The following is a 23,085-nucleotide window of genomic DNA, read 5'->3' on the forward strand; positions in this document are numbered from 1 at the left end:
AGAGTGCTATATGAATAGAAGCTTTAGGCTTTCCCTGTTTAACCTCAAATTATTAACCTGGTTTGTAATTAACAAGTATTCCTAGGAATATCTTGCATAGTTTCTGAATATTCAGACAAAGGAAGTTTATGGAGAAATTACAGCTAGTTCATACATGCAATTTTAATTAATTTAGTGTGAGGTGTCCCTGTCCGTGGCAGGGGGGTTGGAACTAGATGATCTTAAGGCCCTTTCCAACCCTAACTATTCTATGATTCTATGATTATTTTAAATTCAACTAAGAAATATTCAACTTCTTGCACATCTTTGGTGTGAAGAACGTAAGATTGAATTGTTTCAGACCAGTAAATTAGGAGAGTATTTTCAGAGTGTGAGTTGTGTGCTGTGGAACAGCTTGGCAGCAGAAATGGCACTAGGATCTGCTGTCTCTTATACTTCAGGAAAATAAACTTAAGAATTTGCATGCATCAAGGTTCAGGCTTGCTTACATCAATACATGAAGGGTAGTACTTGACTATTCAAGAGAGCTTTTATTACCATTTTTTGGTTTACATTAAAAAATATTGTTTGGGGTTTTTTTTACGACATCTGAAAATTATGAGAAGAAATTACATTATTAAGATGTATGGTGTACTTTTTAATATGCACTTCATTCTAACACTAATTAGTCATTAGTATTTTGAAGCATCAGTGCTGAAGATCACCTGAAGACTTGAGGGGCCTGACTTTCATAATTTCTTGCCCTGCACGTGTGAGGCTATGGGTCAGGTTGAATTTAAAATCAGATTATAAACAAGAGCACCTTGTTTTTTCTTAACTAACTAGTGTTGTTTTGCTCAATAGAGGATTTCATAATTTTAGTATCAGTAATTTCATGGAGTTTTTTAATTTTTCACAAAGTGAAGGTTTTGAGTGAAACTCTTAATTCCACTTGTCACAAATGGAATTTGCTGTGTACCATTTGTGTGTCCTCAACTCTCAGCAGAACCTCAGGGACTGCAGTCAATAGCAGAATTTCTGTGCCCACTTACAAAAATAAATTTAGTGACCCAATTAAGTGAAGAAAATGCTAGGATGTAGTCATGCAATTAAAGTAGGTTACTCACCTACAAAATAAAGTTTCTACTGTCCAAGATGTTGCCTTTAGATTGGAATAAAACAGTGAGAATTTAAAGATGCATAAATTAAGCCTGATTAGTCTCAGTAGTATAAACTAGGAATACAAGCTAGCGTGAGGGATTATTCCACTCTCAAATTTAATTCTCTTCCACTGTTATTGCAGGGTATTGCATCCAATTCAATCTTGCACATTTAAATAAAGTTAGTTGTTGCTGAAGACTCCTCAGAGACCTCCCTGCTATGGGATTTGTAATCCATCCCCAACGAAAAATACTGAATAAATCCCTCGGGTTTAAGGTTGGTATAAGACAAAGAAACTGGAGGAAGTGATGTGCCTGTTTACAAAATGCGTCTATGAATGTGTGTTAAATTGACAGGGTAGTTTTCCCAAATTGGAGAATGTCTTAATCTGAGGAAAATTCCCAAATCTTGTGCCTTTCAGTCATTTTCTTATATAACCTCTGTTCTTACTAGGATAGCATATAAAATCCTTGAGCTTCATCTGTGCTTTTCTGATCTTCCCACATAGAAGGGCATTGCTTATTGCATGCTGCAGCTTAGAGCTTTGCTTGATGGTAATCATCCCTGCCTCCAGCTCTGGAGCTGGTGTATTTTGGGGTGGCTTTTCTCTGTTTCTCATTCAGATGTGTGTGTAATAGAAGCAGAATTACATCCTGCAGGCTGTCTTTGCAGTAGACAGGTTGCTTTGTACAGCTTTGCATATAATGAAGTAGAGTTAATATAGACTTTTAAATAAGGCAGTTTTTTATTCAATTATGATTAGTATTTCTAAAGTGAAAAGTATTTGATTTCAGAAAAAATCACAGAAACCCACAGAAACATGACTGAGAGTTGGGTTATTTAAGATTTTACATTTGTGCTGATTTTAGCCTGAAAGTGCCTTGACTTCTCCATTATGATTATTATAAAATGTGTACGTCTGCTTCACCCTTTCTCTATCAATTTTATATTTAAAATGCAATATAATTTGCTAGTGTAGCAGAGCTGAATCACAGTCTAGAATGGAATTTACAATTTTTGCTGGAGTGAGTGAAATTTGGTATAAGATTTTGAGAAAAGCTACTTACTGCTCAATTGCAGTATAATCACATCACTTTATATTCGTGTGAGAAAATGTTACAGTAATCTTGAATATAGTGATATAAAACTGTTTCTTGGGATTCTAAGAAGAAAATGCTGTCATTATGTTAAGAAATACTTTGGTTCAATGGTTAGACAGTTTACATAAAATGAAAGGGGGGGTAGACATGATTAACACCTTGGTTGTATGAACTTAATGCCTCGAAGAGGAAAGTGAAACAGAAATGTTTATATGGTGAAAACAGTTCTATATTTATGCTTTTTTTTCCCCTTAAAAACTATAAAAAATCCTGAACAGCAGTTAAAAATAAACTGTTGAGGGTAAAAGAATGCTTGAATAGAGGGGTGTAGTTGTCTTATACCCATGCTGAGGGGAATTAAAGAAGAGCCCTTAATACTGACCTCAGTGTGTTAAGACAGGAGGGGCCATGGTGCTGCTCTAGGTCAGAATCTCACTGTCTTTCAGGTCTCATGTGTGCTAGAGGACTCCTGTCCCTGAACAGGGCACAAGCTGGTGGACTCCTGTTGTGGCACAAAGTTCTGGCATTGGTGCTTGTATCAGCGCTGGAGGGCTGTGAGAAGGTAGATTGGCAGCCCCAGAATGAGGTTCACAGATTTGTTTTGGGTCTTTCTTGCAAGATACTTTGCAGTACCATGTGTATGTGTTGCAGGTATTTTAAAGGCTGTTGATCATAATCCATTTTCTAAATGTCATGGAGAATAGAGGCTTTTCCGCCCTCTCAGAGGGTTATGGAAAGAGAGCAATTGTGCTTTACCCTTTAAAGCAGTTGTGGAAAAAAAGCATAGTTCAGCTGGCATCTGTCCTCTGATGCCATAGGAGGTAAGATCTTACGAATTTGAGCTATTTAGAGACATGTACCTTGTAAAGTACATGCATTGAATGGATTCTGTGAAACTGCGCATTTGAGAAGACCTTTCTCCTGCGGAATCCAAATTGCCACAAAGCTGTAAAAAAAATACATAAGCTTACATATAAGTATGCTCTTTCTGTGTTTTAGCAATACATTTCTTCTATGACATTTATGTCTAGTCTGGTTTATTCCAGCAACAACTACATGCTCATGAGCGCGATCACAAAAATAATTTCATAGTTCATCACTGTAAATGTCTCTAGGTTAGAAAGCAAAGAAAGAAAATATGTTCTTTAAATATTCAGATATTTTTAAACAAATACTTGAACTACAGTGGCCTCTCCTTGGCTTTGTTACTGAATGTGTTTATCTTAACATTTGGTCCTTTCATCTATTTTAAGCTTCAGACAACAACAGGGTGTGATAATAGCAAATTTACTTTAGGACTTTTTGAAGTAACATCTGCAGATCTTGTGGAGTCTTTTTTTATGTGAAACTTAGTGGGTTGCTCTAAGTTTTATATTTGTGTTAGCCTTGTACTGAGGAAAAGTAGTCTTAGTATATGTAGGTGGGTGCAGAATATACCTAAAATCCATATTAGGTTCTCCATTTTACTACCTTTGAATGTAATGTAGGCAGAATAGAAAATCAGTCTTGTCTACAGAGAGCCAAAATGGTAAATTAAAGCTCTTTGCGCAAGTGACAGGAAAATACTCAGTATGTTTATCTTGGAGAGAACTTTCAATAATCAGACTAATTTTGTAACACTTTAAAGTTGTACAGATATTACAACCAGGACTGCACTTTGGAACACCTTTTAGTATTTAATATGGAAAAAGTAGCATTAAAAATCTGACATACATTGAATTGACTCAACTGTCAGTCAATGGATTAATACTCTGCATATTCCTATGAAGTTACTTCTTGCTTGTAAAAGCTTTTATAGACTGTACCCTTCTTAAGAGATCTGAAAATGTCTAACATGAGACCATTAAATATTCATTTCATTACTGTTCTAAGACTCACACAGTATCACACTTTACAAAATATCATTCAGTTACAGATTTGGCCATGGAACTCACTGAAGGAGTTCATAATAAAGAATTTGGCTGGAATCAGAGAGATTAAGTCAGTGCTTTTTATTGTTATTGTCAAAGTTTTTATTTGCTGGCTGGAAGCTTTTAAAGTAACTTCAAATATTTCATTCTAATTGCTTTCCTAAAACTGTTAAGTGTGCACTGTCTGAAGGCAGTGTGTCTGATGGAGATCTGAGGATATATGAGTAAAATATCAGTGTCTGTTTTTTTCTTTAGCGTCTTGCTCAAGTATTTTATCCCACTATTTTTTTTTTTGTCTCTCAGCAAACAGAATATGTGTGTATACATATGTACATGCATAGACACATGTATATAAACACATGTGCAACAGTTAGTGTGACAGATGTTTAAGCCTCAAAGGTTGGAATCTAAATGGTCCCCTGAATTAAAGGCTTTTAAGATTTTAAATGTCAAAAGACTATGAAATATATTATTGTACAGGTCTTATGTACAGATTCAATGATTAGTAAACCACTGATGAGATTATTTGCCTAAAACTCAGCACTGGTGATGTGGCTGCAGAACTGGGTGCTTACTTACACATTTATTTTAGCATTTTGTGCTCCTGTTGGCCTGTTGCTTATCACTGATATGTTGCTTAAGTAAATTAAGCTTTCTGGTGAGAAATCCCATATAGGAGCTCCTTTTGTTTTCAATGGGGCCAGAGTTTCCTCCTGAGTATTGCAGGATCCTAATATGGTGTGTTAGATGTGGAAGAAATAGAGAGAAATAACTGTTGTGTAGTAAGTTTTGGTGTCTAAAGTCACCAAGGCTAACACTTGCTGGGTAGTTTTTCACGCATACATGAAGAACTTTCCTAGGCAAAACTTAGCAGGAAATGAACCCCCTTCCACAATATATTGTCTACTGAAAAGAAGAATAATACTGTACTCTGTCTCAGAAAGCTTATTTCCATTGTACTATGCTCTAATAGTCACTAATTGAAAATTTGTGGTAAGAATATGAAGGGAAAGGGTCAAGTATAAATTTGGCATATATAATACATGTTACCTAGTGGTCCAGTACTTCATGAAATTCTTCAAAAAGTTTATCTTTTGCTGACAAAAGCATTACGTCTGTGTATGTATCCATACCCATGTGCACACACGCACATAGCTGTTACATCTTTGATGTAACTTTGATGTATCTTTGATACTGACATTTGGTCAAAGACTGACCCAGATGGCCTTTTAACTGCATCTGGTCCAACTCTTCACCTCCTTTATTCTCAGTGATGCAATTCTTAACCTCCAATAGCTGCATGTTGCCTATAGTAAATAATACTTATTACATCTGGCAGTGAGTGCTGTTTCTTCTACAATGTTAGCATTCTGCTAGAGAGGTGCAGAAATTTCCATGGGTAGCTACTTAGTGTCAAAATCACAGATACCATTTTGAATTCATTCTGGGCTAAAATTACTTCTTTATTTACAAGGTATTAAAATTCAGGTTTTAAAAGATGCTTCATTCACCTGTAACAATATAAGTCTCTAACAACTTTAGTGGTTTTTGCTCTGTCAACCAGGTACTAAAATCTGCCTTGTTGTTTCTAACTAGTAAAAATAAAATAGAACACTTACATTTTATAAAATAATATGAAATTATAAATATTGAAACTGTCATGAAGGGGCTGCTTTTCCAGAAAAGAACACTCTACTGCTATGAACACATCATACTTCAAAGCTTCTACAGAGATTGGCTGGATATCCAGAGATTCTACAGAGATTGGCTGGATACCACAGAAATGACTGGAGAATTCTGTTATTTTTATGTTCATTGAGAAAATAAATTCTGTTTCCTGATGAGGAAGTCCCTAATATTTAATTTAATACATCTTGTAAGGACGCCGCTGTTCATAGATGGGGATAGTTGAGACTATTCAAGAAAAAGCCCCCTCTGCCAGCCCTCCTCCCACTCCTTCTACTTCTGTTGCCAGAATAATTTTAGTGTATATTGTTTTGTTTGGAGTAATCAGGCTGAAGGAGCATTAGTCCAGCTTCTCATCTTTTAATTACAGACAGTTTATTGTCTGTGCTGTCCCAGTTTCTGCATGGTTCCCCACCAGCCAGCTAGACTTAGCAATCTCCATTAATTTAATTTGGCATTTCATTCAATCAGGCTGTGAACATGATGAATTTTTTTTTTTTAATAACACAATGCTCATTCTTAATTGATGTCCTTATCAGACATTGTATTTGCCAGAGCTGTAATTATTGGTCAGGCAGCAAAATCAAATCTGCCCAAATGCAGTGAAGATGTTCTCTGGTGAAATTATTAAGATACAGTACTTAGACCTGTGAAGTAATTTAGTTTTTGTCTGTAATTACATCTTTTGGGATCGTTATCTCTCTTTTTACTCGTAAGGATAGTGTCACCTCAGAGGAACTAATTTGCCAAATATGAAGTTAGAACTGAGATCCTTGCCATAATATGTATTTGTGCAAATAGATATTATTCTATACACAACTAATGAGCAAGCTCACACCATAAAGGAATGATTTTATTAATGGCTGTATTTTAAAAAATATGGTTTCTAATTTTATTGCAGGAACTGGAAGTGGGATCAGTTGAGGCTGCCATAAACTATAAGCAATAAATTGGCATCAGAATGAATAGAATTTGGGTGTGCAACTGCCTGAAGTATATACACAAGTGGATGTGTAGTTTTGTGACAGAACTTGTTTGGAGGTAGTTCTGTGGGCAGCAATTCAGCATGAAGCCAGTGAGAATTTTGTCTGGAGATACTATCCCGAGAAACTTTAAACGTGTATTTGCCTTAAACATTAAGTAGTAATTATGAAAGGACTGCTAGTGTCATGATAACAAAGCCTTAATTGTGTTTTGCAGTAAGGATTGGGGTAGGGCTTTCTGTAAAAAACAAAGGTGCAGGGAGTGGGTTCAGTAATAACTCTATTAATTTTTTTTTATTTATTCTCAGATATAAGGTATGTAATGTTTGGATACAGGATTACAGTCATTCCTTTCAAGCAAAATGTAAGTCTCTGGATTAGTTAAGAGAAGATTATAAAATGTGTTTCATTCCTGTTCTGGATATATATTTGGTTTGACCGTTTCGTTTGGGACATTCACATTCCATAATTTTGGTGGTATTGCTTGCTGGAACAATAACCCTTCCAATGTTGTTGGTTTTTTTTTCTTCCTAGTGGTTGCACTATTAAATTAAGTAGCAATATTATAAAATAATTATTTTGAAAATCTAATATATTTGCCTAATAAATTTAAATTTGCTGTTAAGCATAAAAAACATCAGTATTTTAAAAAGTAATTTTTGTTTCATGGAGATTCTCAGATAAAAGTCTGGTCTTCTCTGTGTCTGGTTTTAAGTTACTAATCCGTTTTGGTATTTGCACTTTTTAGGAAATGAATAGTGGATGTGACTTCTAATGTTTTTCACATTAGAGTTACATCACAATTGGGTTGGTTTAAGGACAGAAATATACGACTTTTTAATAAATACTAATGATTGAATGTCACAAGTAAATTAATTTCTCCATTAAAATCCCAGTGGCAAAATTCCCATTAACTTTTATAGGTTTAAAATATTACTCTGTGTGTCCATAACACCTTGAAAATTAGTTATTTGGTTTAGTTTTTATACTGTTTTTAATATTATGTGGTGTAAACTTTTCCTTTGCTTGTTTTGTTTCTTGCTGTGACTTTTGACTTGTCACAGTTGGAAAAGAAGAGCCAGAGAGTAACCACTGCTTAACCTTTTGAAATGTTCTGAAATTTTCTTTCTCAGTAGGAATTCAGACTATGGACATTTAATCACTGTTTTTTACCCAAGCCCAAACTGCCAAGGTTTTCTGTGACATTCATCTTATCAGACTTTTCTTCAAATAACCTGTTCATCAGCCTCAGCTTTCATAACCAACCAATTAGTAGGTTCTTTTGAGTGCAGAGGGTGGCTTGAAGCCTGGAGTAGCACTGTGCTATGCTGATTCAAAGTGGCTGATTTGCAAACAGGAATTATAGCGTCTGGTCAGGGATGTTTGATCTATGAAAACGTGGAGTCTCTAGAAGTGGGGCAGTGCTACGGTTTTTATATCCCTGGTCCAGGGCAGGAGTTGATTGGGTATTTGTTAGGGCATGTATTAGTGAAAGAATAGAGGACATGAAATTCTATTAGCTTTGCAAATATACATTCTTCCTAGAAGAGATGAATAAAGCTAGATGTTGGGCTTCAGGTTTAGTAGTCAAAACCAAGAGAAGAGCTTCAATAAGCCGTTATAGAAATAACCAATTTTCCTGACATACTTTATGCAAGGTATTGGTAAGCAAACATCCAGTCTCCCATTACAGTCAATTTCTTGGGCATGGATTACTGTAGGTCCAAGATTCAAGTGCTTTTGCAGCATAAAAGACTAGGGGACTGAGTTGTTGTAGTATTAATGTAATGATTCACATGAAGAATGAAAGCTGTGACTCACAACAAGTTCAGAGCTGGTTTTGTTTGTTTGCAGTTAAGCTCATGAAATCAGGATATGCCTGTGGTTTCTGTTGGTTTGCTGTTGTGGTACTCATGCTTAATGTATTAATTAAAACTTAAGATGGAGTTCAAACTCTTGAAACCAGAGGAAACAAACAGCAGTTTGTAAGGAAATGGTATATGTTGCCAAAGGAAACTGGAAAGATTTTGTGCTTTTTGTTGTAACAGAGCAAGTGTGCTCTGAGATCCTTAGATGCAAAAGGTTATACAAAACTGTGCTAATTGCAATGGCTGTGTGATTGACAAAGCATCCCAATGCCAGCACGAAACAAAAAGATAGCTGGACCGGGTGCTGCATCTCCCTTCCTTTCCTTTCTTTCTGCCCTTTCCTGTCTTTCCTTCCTTTCTTCCCTTCCTTTCCTTCCTTCTCTTTCTTTCGTTCTTTCTTTCATTCTTTCTTTCCGTCCCAGGGAAATACAACAGGTGAGACCCCACAGTAGTATATCTGGGCAGACCCAATTGCTGAATCTCACCTTGGATTTGAATACCTGCTGTCAACCATAGAAATGCTCTGGGATGTTTATGAGGAGCATGAGGAAGAGATCCTTTAGAAAATAAATGGAGAAGAATGTTGACTGCAACAAGAGTCATTCCACAGAAAAACATCTTTCCCAAATTATCTTACTAAAATAGACAAGAACCCCTTATTCTGTTTAGAATGATTTATAACTGTTCCCAGCTGATCACAAAGTGTTTCTAAATTAAAAGCCATTAATTATAGCCTTATATAGATACAAAGATATGCAAGAAGTGCTTTGTAATTCCAGCTCTGCACTTCAGGTGAGAGCTTTTTAAATTACTTGGACCATTGGAGCCACCTTCTTGACTAAATGCTGAGGGCCCTGTGTTTCAGTACTCATCAGTGCATTGCAGTGTTAACATTGTTACTGATTTTTCTCATTTCTCCAGGGCAAATACTAATTAATGGATACAATTCACAGCTGATTAGCTGTAGTTTCTTCAGTAATTACATTCGCAGACTAACTGTTCAGAAGAGGATTTCTAACCCAGTTCTTATTTCACTCTAAGCTTAATTTGTTTTTTGAATTGTTTAGGTCCTTAAGATAATAACCATTTTATTTTCTTTTGTTGTTATAGGTACCGTTAGATAATAAGGAAGTTTAATCTTAGAAATACTCACAGATAATTGTATGCCTTCAATGGATTTCTACTTCAGAAACAAAGAAATGATTTTAAATAATATTAGTTATGATCCATACTAACAAAATCCTTAAATATGCCACATTCTGACATCAGTGCTTGAGTCATGCCCAATAGGGTATTAAATATTGTAGCCCAAGAACAGAATGAATCAAAGGATATGTATTTGTAACTTTTAGCTTTGACATTTCTCCTTACATCATTTGCTTCCATAGTCTTAATAAAGTGAAAATTGTTGTCACTTTCCCCCTTGTTTTACTTAAATAAGACTAAAAGTAATAAACCACTTGGCAATCAGAACGTAGTGCCAGTGGTGTGAGGAATATATGTGGAGCAAAACAATGTAGAATTTTACTCTTCAAAGTAAAATCAGTTGCAGGGCCATTTTGAGGCAGTGGAGCCCCTAAAAGGCTAAGCTCATTAAAATAGGAGAGAGTTTGTTCCCACTTATTTATCCACCGTTAGAGCTACACGTATTGTACCTTTGCACTTAGGGATAATTTGAAAACTTTTTCTTTTGTTTTGTCACTGTAGAAAGAACAGCTTTATTGAAGCCATTTGAGCTTTTCATATAAATCTTAGCATGCCACTAACTGACATGAGAAAAATCTAGCCTGTCGGTTTCACTGGTGAGCTGAAGTACTAATGTCTTTGTGTGACAAATCCCCCCCTTCCACATCATTATGTGCCAAACAGTAATTTGAATGTGAGATTTTACTTGAATTTTTTAATTTCCAAAAATGGGTGACATCTGAGCTTTTTAAAAATGGATGACATTACTTGAGTATCTGCGTAGCTGGGGATAACAGAGTTTTAATAGCTATGAGGCAGCCTACATATTTTGTTAAGGCCTTTGTTGCTTAACATGTGTTATAGGCTGAAAGATTCAGCATGTTAAGTACATAAATGGAATTTCATACTTCAGAATGAGGAGTCTCATCTAGTGTTCCTTTTCCTCCATGATTGTATTCTGATTTTGTTGTTGTCCTGTCTTATCAGTCAGGCAATTTATCACATACATGAGGCTCCAGTTCTTCATGTCCATCTTCCTTTCTTCATATTCTATCACTATATTTGTTTTTTGTTTTGTTTGGGGTTTTTTTGTTGGTTTTTTTTTGTTTTGTTTTGGGGTTTTTTTGGTTCTTTTTCTTGTTTGGTTTTTTTCTTCTCTTTTAACTTTTGCTCTTACTTTAAGAAATGGATTCTGGAATTTTCAGAGAAGGAGCCATTCTTGCAGGGATAACTCTGAACCTCTGCTCTAGGATGCTGGAGGAACCAGAGGGAGTCAGGGACTGAAACACTTCCGTGCTAAAAAGAGTCAGGCACAAGCACTGCAGCAGTGAATGGAGCTGGAGCAAAGTGGTTTTCCTTTCAGGACATGTTTGGCTGCTCTGAAAGTACAACAGAGTTTCCTGCTTGCAAAGAACAACTTGTGCAAGTTCATGGTTACTCATTCTCATGCACTTGTTTCAGAGCTTATGCTGGTGGTGGTGGTGTTTGCTGTTGTTGGGTTAGGTTGGGCAGGCCCACCAGGATTTGGCAAGATGAAACAAAGCCTGCCTGAAAAAAATTGGTTTACAGACATCAAAAGCGGGAGTTAAGGGAAGAATGCTTAGTGTGGCTTTAGCAGCAGTAACGTGGCAGGGACAGCACAGGGACTTTTCTGATTTGATAATCTTTACAGTGTGCCCTGTGCTTGATAGCAGAAATATGAAAATGTTAAAGCCTGTGATTTGGCACTGTAGTGGTAGCTGCGTGACGTGTGTGTTCCTTGAAGCAAAGGCTACACCCCTGCCTGCTCCAGCAGCACATGCAGTAATAAGTTACCAGACTACTTGCTCTTTGGAAGTGCTGTTTAAGGGAATAAGGCACACTAAGTGCCAATTAACCAAATGCTGATAATCTCTTTCTCTTCAATGCTCAGTCTGTAAAAGAAAAAGTACTTATCTTCTGCAACAAATGTTCATAGTTGAGAATTTGGAGGAAACTATAGCATCTGAGAGGATCCTTTCAGATCACGTTTGTGAGAGGAGTTGCACCTCAATGGGAGCAAGTAGGCACTCAGCCCATTCCATCCTGGATAGATCTCAAGGTCTCAATGTGATACAGTTTCTCTGATTTGCAAAATCTTCTGGTGTTAGTGTTCACTGGGCGCATGGGGTTGCAACTGGAATGAAGGGTAGACAAAGGGGGATTGTTTGGCTTTTAAATTTTGTGCAAAGAATGGGAGTTTAAGAACAATGCTGCAGATTCTCATTCTTCCCCTTATTGACCTTCATTTCTTTAAAAGCAGGTCTACTTGGAATAGTAATATGCCAGCTACGTCTAGCTGAAGCAGTCCTCCAGATCACAATCATCAGCATAAATATTATAATGCATATCAGAAAAGATGTATTGGAGTCCAAATGTCTTCTCTGGAGAGCAGTCTCTTTCTAATGGACACTTAATTGGCAGAGTCACCTCTAGGTCTGTGAGGTGGTTTTGCTACATGGACAAAGAAAGTTGAAGAGATACACTTCGATATCTTCCAAGTACGGACTTGGGATACAGAGTATGTAAAAATAATGATAATAATGATAATGTTGAATCCAATCTAGTTCTGACTTCAAAGAATATCTGCAAGATTACATCTCATCTGTTTGTTGTTTTGGTTTTGTTGGGATTTTAGTCGACTTTCTCTATGCCAGTGATGGGGTAAAGAAAAGTTTATGGTGGCATTCATTAAAATCCAAATATTTATTTTTATTTCAGTTTGGAAACAATAACAACTACATGAACATGGCAGAAGCGAATAATGCATTTCTTGCTGCAAATGAGGTAGATGTTTATCTTTTTTATCTATGCTTATATTCTGCTGTTTACTGTGATAATTTAACAGACTTTGAATGGATGAAGAGTGGAGTGTTGAATTTCTGTGTGTTTTATGGAGCACAAAATAAAGACATTAATGAGAAAGAAAATAACCTGACAGCTCTCCATTACTAGTCAATTTAGCTGTCCATAAGTCTGTTACTTACATAGAATGTCAATAGAAACAAATCTGCTTTCTGTATGAAAAAATATTATAAACAGAAGAAACAAAAAGCACAGTAGGTTTACACTTTGGAAGCAAGCTTAGTAATAGTCATTACTGACTAGTGGGCTAATTTCTGTTATAGATTCAAACATTTTAATTTGGGTTCTTAATATACATATAAGTTAGAAAACCAAACCCAATTTTGTAGCCTGAAGTGCATGTGCTTCATGAAGGAACTTCTGTCCAGGGTCAAGAACAAACCCTGGCACCAGTTTGGTGTAGCCTGGCTGAGTTACGATGGTGATGTGTTTGGTTGCTGCCTTTGAGAATGGGAACAGGAGGAAGGATGGCTACTACAGTCCATGTATTTTTTAGAGCAGTGCTACCTTACAGCCAGTGAGTAGACTATCAACATGCTAATACCAACCCAAGCTCCAGAGCTTTTGCTCATCACTAAGATCCAGTAGCTCTTATTCCAAAGGGAAGGATGGAAAATGTAAGGTGCACTGTCTAGTAATGTGCACAGCAATATGGAGAAGAGGAATTAAGTATTTATGTAGGGTGCATGCCATAAATTATCTTTCCAACGTGAAAAAAAGTTAGAAGATGGGGCAGCCTTGCTTTTACACGTTGTAAGTGGAGATTAAGTCACAGGTATTCCTGTGCACTTTTTAAAAAGCAATCTTGGGGAAAATAAGCAGAAAGTTGAAACAATAAATATGAAGGTTAAAATTTAGAGTTGTATTTTAAGAATCATTTATTCAATGGTCACCATCTCTTTTTACCCAGCAAGACTGCTTAGATAAGGGAATATTGTTTGGCACTAGCTCCAGTGTTATTTGTGATAATGAACACAAACCCCATCTGTAATGACAACATGATGTTTCTTTCTGTAGGATTTCTTTCCTACATTTGAATCAAACATTGATGAAAGCTCTGCTGCCAGCAGCTGTTCAGAGACAATTTAATTCCAGCTGTGATAATTCACCGTGTCAGACATTGGCTGTTATGTGTTGATACAACAGTTCTCCATATTTGCATTTTTATCAAAAGGAACAAATGTTTTGAACATTTCAGTACAGATGGCATTTAACCATGCACACAGTTAAAAAAAAGTATAAGATATAATTATTTGAAAGTTAATAACTTTAAAAAATGTGATTGATAAGATAAATCCCACAAATATTATACTATCTTTTGGTCATAACAGCACCTTCCTGGAGTCCCAGATTGCATACTATTTAGGCCCTTTTTACAGACTGAATGCTGCAGTGATTTGGATTCAAGACTACTTCACTAAGGGGCTTGCTTTCTTCTCAGATTACATCTGTTTTATTCTCAATCTTAGGTCCATTATATGCTTTTAAAAAAGAACACATACATATTAGGACGAGTTATATAGTGAGAACTGAATTCACATTCAAAAAATGTTCAGATATTCATCAGTTTCCTCTTACATTTGTAGTAAGCTGTAATATTAAGATGAATGCTACTTTTCTAAGTAAAATACTGTATTATTGTCTAGCTGTGTTATAGATTTATACAGCTGCCCTGGCGTTATTGTTAGACGAGAAAAAAAGATCCAGTTCTTATAATTACTATCTCATAAATATGTCAAGTAAAGAGAGGTTCAAATGTACTATAATAATACTGATTTCACTGAAACCTTTCGCTCGAACCAAGGAAAAAAAATATGAGTTAAGTGTTAGTGTTTGCATTATAGCATGACCCTAACTTTGCAATCACTGCATTTACAGTGTATTTAATTGTAGTGGTTTTACATTAACATGAATGTAGCTTTCTCACTATGATTTTGGGCCTGAGCACTGCTGAGCTTGAAGCCCATTTTATTCCTGTAAATAATGCCTTAAGAGTGTAATCCTAGAGCACATTCAGGCTTAGAACCCGCACATTTGCTTTATGTTTTCTGTCTCCATGTCATGATTACTAGGACCCATTTTAAAGCACCTTAAATATTTATTGAAATAATATTTCAAGTGTTAATTACAGTGGTAATGAAAACAGCCAAATGCCACATATCAAGAATGAGTGTTTATCCGTATTGTTAATGTGATATGTTAGATTTCATTAAGCAGTAATGGGGTAGCAAATGAGTCACAAATTACAGTTGCATCTGTTACTAGACCACATTAGTGCCAAAATAACTGCAAATGCAGCCATAGGGTTCATTAGCCAACCACTTCTCCTGGCCAATCCATCCTTTGTGTTTGTGAACTGCAGGGTCCACAGGAAGGAAAATTCACACCTTTTGTAATATAGCAGCAGGGAAGTCAAACGTCTCCCTAATCCAGTCCCAGCTTTCACATCCAGAATTAAGTTGCTGTCTTGCAGTCTGAGCAAGATGGGTAGAGTCTCAGCAGAATTCTATGGTACTGCAGACTGGAGCAATCTGGGACCTCATAATTTCTGGTGTGAGACTGATAATGACAGCTGACAGGTTCGATATGCAAGTGAAGGCTTTTCTTGTGTTTCAGTTTCCATCTTTTCTCAAGTGGTTATTAATTTATATCATCATTAACAGTTTGAAGGATGACAATTTACAGTAGTTAATGAGCTCTTTCACTGAACTTATCATTTTTAAATTAGCTGGCATTAAGTCACTCATTCAAACAACGTAAATAATACATAACTCCCCCCCCCAAACTCGAATCCTGAACTAATGCAAACAAACAAATCCCGGAGCAGTTTTCCATGTCCAGAACAAGACAAGAGTGCCTATTTTAGGACTGCCAACTGCCCAGTTTGATCAAGACAGTCCTGATTTGGGTACATTTAAAATGGCCTAATTTCAAACACTGAATTTCTATTATTAACTAGCATTGGACCTGAAATAATATATGAAAGTTCATTTAACTCACAAGAAATTTGAATAAGCATAGCTCATTTGTTTCCCAAATAAAAGTCAGCAATGTTGAAGCCAGATATAGACTCCCCTTGAATAAAGATTATCTTTGACAGACACATGCACACGTACAAACATGCACAAACCCTGAAGATAATTGGCAGTAAATGTTTTGCTCAAGGCATCTTAACAGGTGTTTAGTTCTTAACAAACCTACTGTTCAAACAAAACTGGCTTGCTTCAGAAAGTACTGGAAGCTGCTGCAATCACCTTCACTCTTTTATACATGTCTTTCCTCCACATTACAATCGTTGCTAAAAAGGGTGCATTGTGCTTTTGGGATGGAAAAGAAATAAAGACCAGAATTATAATATGTCATGTTTATTAGTGCATAAAAAGGAAACAAAAGGTGTGAAATGGTCAGTGCTGAATTAATGTTGTACGTGTGTGTGTGTGCACACTACAAAATTGTCAGTATTTTATGAAGCATGAGAGTAATGTAAGCTGCTTGTGCTATTTTACTAACATATCAGTAAAGTGGCAATTTGTTATACAGCCAAATCCAATGTAGCTGATATTCTGACTAGCAATAGACAGATGTTGCTAATTAAGTAGGCATTAAAAAACTGTTAATACTGATACTCCATTAAAGCCATATGATAATGAGACTTAAATCTTTAATCAGAATGATCCACAAGCCCCCTCAGCATACAAAACTTAAAAATTCTGTTGCAAATAGAGTTTGCATTTGAAATCAGAACAAGATTTGGACTGCAGGTCTGGAGGGGGTCGCTGAAAGCCATGTGCCCAACGTGTTTTTCCTTGTTGTGTCCTTTTTTAGCAGACATTCCATACACCGAGCCTTGGAGATGAAGAGTTTGAAATTCCACCCATTACCCCCCCACCTGAGTCAGACCCCACCCTGGGGATGGCAGATATACTGATGCCTTTTCAGAGCCTTGGTGACCAGCTGCCTGCACAAGGAAATGAATTTACACCTCAGTTTCCCCCCCAGAGCTTGGATCTTCCCTCTATTACAATATCCCGCAATCTTGTGGAGCAAGACGGCATCATCCACAGCAATGGATTGCATATGGTAGGTCTGGTTCTTTGTATGTTTCCGTTGCCTAATATCGTCTGTCAAAGCACAGTAATACAGATTTGTTTCATCTATCAGTTTTAATTGACCTTTCAGAAGATCTGATAATTTTCCAGTGTTTTGGTCCAAACAAGCATTTGCAAATGTTCTGCATCAAGCACGGGCGTGTTCTGTATTAACACTGACATGTGTTGTTAGTGTTACAGAGCAAACAATGATATACTATTATTCAGTTCCCTTAGGCAGTTGGCAAATGGTTAAGGGTTTAATATTGGTGGATTAAGGAAGATAAACATGATTGTTAAAGTACAGCACAGTGGTATACTGTGTGTAAAAAGATCTCTTGTGAAGAAGCAGTTAGGTTTTATAAACATAGTGTTCAAATTTTGGGAATGGACTTGGAAGCCCATATCCATTGGCATCATGTGCATCCCAAGCACTGCTAAATTTCACAATTGTGTTATACAGTTGACACTGGCATCAAGAGTTGAAAGACCATTTTGTTGGTCACGGTGAGCTACAGCACTCAGAAGGAATTGCTTGTCTGTATTTCAAGTACAGGACCCACATCTGACACCTATCAGGATATTTTGAAAGTGCAGTATTGAAAGCAGCTCAGAAAGGGAGCCAGAGACAGTATGCCAGCAATAAAAAACATTTTATTTACCTATTTTTCTGTATATCTACAGGCTAAATCTGTTTAAGTTGAAATAGATTATTTTTTATATTTTTTTTTAGCTTAAGGTAGAATGATACGGATGCATTATCTTGACCATACTGAGAATACAGGGCCATAAGAAGACTATGTCCTGTCTAGTGTTCTTGCTGACCATAGAGGGTGAAGCAGTTTGAGCCTGTTCTCCTGTTCTAGGCTGTTTCTAGCATCCAGGAATGGGAAGTGATGATCTGGGTGTGGGGAAGGGCCAACTGATTGGTACACTTAGGCTAATTCCTCTGATAATTCCTGTTAATTACAACAATCAAAACCAAGGCTGCATGGAGTCTTCTCCAGAATCTATACACATTGTATAGCTCTGATCTCATTGTGAGAGCATATGGGTGGTTTCCACCTATATTTCACTTTTATTGAGGGATCTCTCTGCTTGGATTTCTCTAAGCGTTGTGCGGTAGTATTCATACTCACAGTGATGAGACACAGCTGTGAGTCAGTTTATCATACTTAGCATTTTAAACTCAGTGGTTAGAATTGGAATTAGTTTCTATATTGCATATTGAAGACAGAGCGATTGTTTAGCTTGAACAGATATTTTACATCAACTTCTGATTAACTGTTTTATATAGGACCTTTTGCTAAACTTTCTGTAGTGAAAATACAGATTTACTGCTGGACTATAATAAAAATTGTGTTGTCATGTTTATGATTTCATGTACTTTTTTATTATTCTGGCAAGTGAAAATTGATTAAAGATTTACAAATCAACATGCAGCAAATATTTCTGTGGAATTCGGCAGGCTTCTGCCTAAATTTCAAATTTTAATGCTTCTTTGGAGAGGAAACTTCATGAAGAGTAGCTAGTACAGAACTAAGCACAAACTGCTGACTACTTTAGAGGTACAGAATTCAGTAGCTCCATAAATACAAAGCAGGAACTGTCTAAAACAGGCCTTGCAGGATACAGTGCTTCTTTTCAGATCCTATTTTGCATTGGATTTTGTATGCACTGGATATTTTGGGCAAGTACTAAAGAAAAATCAGATTAACCTGAGAGTCACGAATACTATGTGGAAAACTAAAGTAATGGAGCATGTGTACACTGAATACAATGAAATTTGGTGGACTTGGAAGTCCTGGGGTAAAGGAAAGATTGGACTTGATGATAAAGGCAACCTAATTGATTCTGTGATACTATGAAACTTGCTCAGAAATATGTAACAAATATCATGGGTTGGGTTAGTGTTGTGTTATGTGTATAAGTATCTCCTCAATGTTATTAAGTGGTTTGCAACCTGACCCAGTTTTGCCTTTTAATTTTGCATCCTTTCACTGAATGTGATTCTTCCATGAGTAAATACTGTCACCTAAACAGTTCCAGCCAGTAGAGGCCTCCTTGTACGTCTTCTTGCACTGGGTGAAAGTTTTTCGTATTTTGCTTCTTTTGTAGACTGTGCAAGGTAGAAATTAATGGTATAGTGTATGTTAACTTCAGTAGTGAGAGTTTGTTCCCATACCGGTCAGAGATCTAGAGAAGCTCATGCTTTCTCATCCCTTATAGTCCAGTGGCATTTTTCTAGGGTGATTGCCAGTTCAAAGCTGCAGATTGGTATCTTGTGTGTAGTTTTGTTGCAGAGAATTGATGAATTGAGTAATTTCAAATGGATGAGCCACATAGTTCATGTGTCAGACACTTCCCCACAAATGCTTGATTGGTTTTATACTGTGAGCTGGAGTAGCCCCTGCCATGGTGTTTTAGTCAGTAGTCATCTTCTCTTGCTTGTAAATGCTGGGCAGTTTCAGGAAGTTTAAAAACATTAACAGAAGGTCTTTACATAGGTTCTTGCTGAGCTCACATAGTTCTCTTTAGTGTTCAAAATTTCCGGGCAGTTAATCTGTATTTCAAAAATAGAAAATGAAAGCATATAATCTTTTATGGGAAAATGTGACTTTATTAAACTGGTAAATATTTATTTATTAATACTATTAGAATTAATCTTTAAATTAGACATTTCATGAATTACCTTGCCTTGGAGCTATAAAAACTTTATTACAGCAATAAAAAAATGTAAAGGAGGCATTTTAACTATGAAATTTCATTTCATGGTCAATTGAATTTACTAAATTTACTATATATGAAAGAACTAAAGATGGGGTTGTAAAATAATTATGATGTTCATATAGACTTACAGAACAATGTTCTTACCCAGCAATACTTGGATAGTCTTGTTTAAAGGCTGTATTAGTAGTGTGTTGCTAATCACTAAAGCTTCTTTACCTGAATATAAATTTAAATTATTTTAGTATGAACTGCAGAGTTTGTTATCTTGTGAAACATTAACGAGCTTTCCTGTAAACAATATGTAATTTATATAAATGTAGTCCTACCCTGTTGAAAAGTCCAGTAGAAGAATTTCACCTTGACGAAATGTCATGAGAGTTTAAATCACAAATGTTGAAAAACTAAAACGGGCTTGGACAGAATTATGATTAATACTGTGTGTCTTTGGCTTTTTTCTATGTACTACCTGACCTGTTCAACTATAAACTTGAATTCAGAATGGTCAGAGGCATGGTTAAAAGTAGGTTATGTCAATGTTTTCCTGTGTCTCCCTCAGGATATGGAGTTAGCTAGCCATCTTGTAATACTTCTGCAAGTATCTCACATATTTCCCACAGGAAGACCAAAAATATAAGATTCTGGTTTTAACACATCCTTTGTCTATTATTATATTGAAAAAAATCATTAGTGATGCCAGAAGGATATTTATAAATGTGGCCTAGCAATTATTAAAATATTGTATTGATGAGTTAAGATTTGTTCATATTGTTAAGATAAACATTCTATGCAAAAAGTGACAATTTGTCACAATGCTAATTAACTTGATTCTCATTTGCAACAAGCACAACACATTTATCTTAGTTAACAGCATTTTTCTACATTTAAGAAGGGACAACTGCAACAAAAAAAGGAGATAAAATGGAGGCAGTTTGATTAATTTTAATATTTTAATTATATGCAAATGTAATTCTGATGTTCAGAAATGAGTCACTGAAAAATAGTGTTTTGATGTACATTTGACTTGAAAGAACATTTGAATTTATATGATGCAAATATTATCCCCATAAATACTTGAATATAAATAAGTGGAAATCAGCAGCAATGCCCTCATTAAAAATCAGCCCCCAATATTTTACACTAATACTCTGTTTTCTGCTGGGCTACCCATAGAAAAATTATTTTAATCTGCAAACTGTGGCAATTCTATAAAATTACACTTGTGCTCCTGAGGGTTCCTTTTTTTAACACCTCTCTAATCTGCCCAGCCTGCTGAGTAGCATTGACATCAGTAGTACATCAATTTCAGAAAGTGGATTATTTTTACTAGACAGCTATTGTGACATATTGGGTCAGTCATAAATGAAAGATATTCATGCAAGCATGCAATACTTGTAATGAAGTCTCACTCTGACCTTCTGTATGATTGATTCTGTAATTTAGTTTTCTCAGGCAGTGCCTGAAATGAAATGAAATCATGTTGAACAAGTTTTGAATACCCACAGTGCACCAGGAGAAGAAAAATCTGCAGCCCCAGAGGCTTGAGAGAGAGCAGCTGAACGATTTGTCTCCATGCTATTATAGCCTTTGCCAGCATTCAACATTTTTTTCTTTTTCTTTTTCTTTTTTTTTTCTTTTTTTTTTTCTTATTTGGCTTAAGTACTTAATTCTGCAGGTAGCTGTAAATGGGAAAATAAAATACTGTTCAGATTTAAAATGACAGGACAGGAGTATGTGCAGGGGACTGATAAAATATCTTGAATAGAACTGACCTTTCATGTAGCTGAAAGTTACTGGGGGATTCATCCTCATAATTACCATATAGATTATTTTTATTTCTTTCCTGCAATGAAACATTTCAGAGAGCAGGAGTGCTGATTAAATGAAAATTGAACTTGTTAACATTCTTTTCAGCTTAGCCTGTTGTACATAACAGAAGGTTAGCTTTGATGGATTTCAAAATTCTCTTTCTGATATCTAAGAAACAGACAGTAAAATAATTGTCTCTTTTCAGTTGGTTTTTTTTGGTCTTTTATTCAAAAACGTACAGATGTTACAAACCCAGACAGATAATTTTACATATATTGCTCTTTGTATTACTTGTGCTGTTAGAGAAAATGTGTTTCCTATTTGTTGAAGATTTGAGCCTGTTTATATTTAATAATTGTTGCCATGCCATCAATGCATTCAGGATTCTGCACAGATAAGGCTAATTCATAGTGGAATATGCTCATCTTTAATTACATTGGTATTTAGAAGTGGCACTGTGCTCAAGTCAAAGACACAATGGTGACTATTGCTTTTATTTCAGGAAAAGATTTTAATAAGCAGCTCAGTGATGTGGCTTTAAGGAGCTGAGTTGCAAATTTGCCCTTTTTAAAGGCTGCATACAACAGCAATATTATTAACATTTTGAAACAGTGATGCCTTTTATTTGAAGGTCTAAATTTTCTTTAGTAGTTTGAATTTCCAGATTATTAATTAGCTTTAAATAGAATAGATTAACAAAAGATTGCAAGAATAAAAGCTAAAAAAGTTAATTTAAAATTGGCAAAAGACAGTTATTTCACTACTCACTAGACTGTGTGCCTCTAATTTGTATGTTTAATTTTCCTTTACAATGAAACTTATTTGCAAATTTCTCTTTTAATACCCACTCTGTAATCTCCTATCTAGAAAGAATGGGGTAGGTTTTCAATTAATACAATATTATAACAACATTGTTTAACGTGTTGCAAATGAAACAGTTATTTCATGGGTCATTAATGTGTTTAACGCCTGGAATGGGCTATTAAAACAAGCCCTTGTTATTGTTATGAACATGTTTATTGTCATCTTTAATATAAAACATGCAACTAATTCCAAAAGGTTATAATTACCCATTTATAAGAATGGCAACTGTTCTGACTAGAGAGATTATCTTCAGAGTTTTCTTATTTCTATTTTTTCTTTGGTTACTTTGGTGGATTAACCAAAGTTGAGTTCTAAAATCAACAGTGTCATTCCAGCTTGTGTTGGACGTTCTCAGCAGAAATGGTAGCTGTTATCACCATGGTTTTAAATACTTTTTGGCACCAAGAAAATTAATCTCAAAATTAAGTAATACCAAATTAAATGATGCTCTGGTGGCTCAAATCAGTAATATTTGGCCATATACAGAACCTTTTAAATGGTGGTGGATGCTTTGTAAAATTAGACCGTTAAGACTATGTCGGGATTTTGCAGCTCTGGTGTCCACTGTTAACTCAGCGCTGTGATGATCTGGTTTCTGTCACAGATCTGAGCTGTGTGATTTGCTGATGAGCTTTCAGATCTTTACAGAGTCCTATTTCATTTACTGGTGTAAGGTTAAAGATGTTACTTTAGGTCTAATGATGTGGCTGCGTGTTTTTAGTTACTCTTCAGGGAGTGTATACACAGCTCATGGGACCTTGGGGGGAGGTGGACAATGGGCTGGAAACCCTGGAGACAACAGACAGAGGTGGCTTCATGCAACGACTCTAACGTGATATGAA

General features: G+C 35.9%; 1 protein-coding gene across 3 annotated transcripts in view; it reads left to right on the forward strand.

Moving 5' to 3' along the window:
• TOX3 (TOX high mobility group box family member 3) overlaps positions 1–23,085 on the forward strand; it is a 77,261-nt gene that overhangs the window by 38,710 nt on the left and 15,466 nt on the right. The window contains exons 1-3 of one of the 3 annotated variants that reach the window (XM_031051824.1): positions 12,323–12,391; positions 12,612–12,677; positions 16,581–16,835. In XM_031051824.1, the coding sequence (XP_030907684.1) occupies positions 12,633–12,677; positions 16,581–16,835 (300 nt within the window). In that variant the 5' untranslated portion in view covers positions 12,323–12,391; positions 12,612–12,632. Of the gene's footprint in view, positions 1–12,322; positions 12,392–12,611; positions 12,678–16,580; positions 16,836–23,085 lie in introns of those variants that run through there. The other 2 variants (XM_005152217.3, XM_013129832.3) reach the window with 2 other exon arrangements.

The sequence above is a fragment of the Melopsittacus undulatus genome, chromosome Z (genome assembly GCF_012275295.1).
Source record: "Melopsittacus undulatus isolate bMelUnd1 chromosome Z, bMelUnd1.mat.Z, whole genome shotgun sequence".
In the NCBI taxonomy this organism is placed as follows: Eukaryota; Metazoa; Chordata; class Aves; order Psittaciformes; family Psittaculidae; genus Melopsittacus; species Melopsittacus undulatus.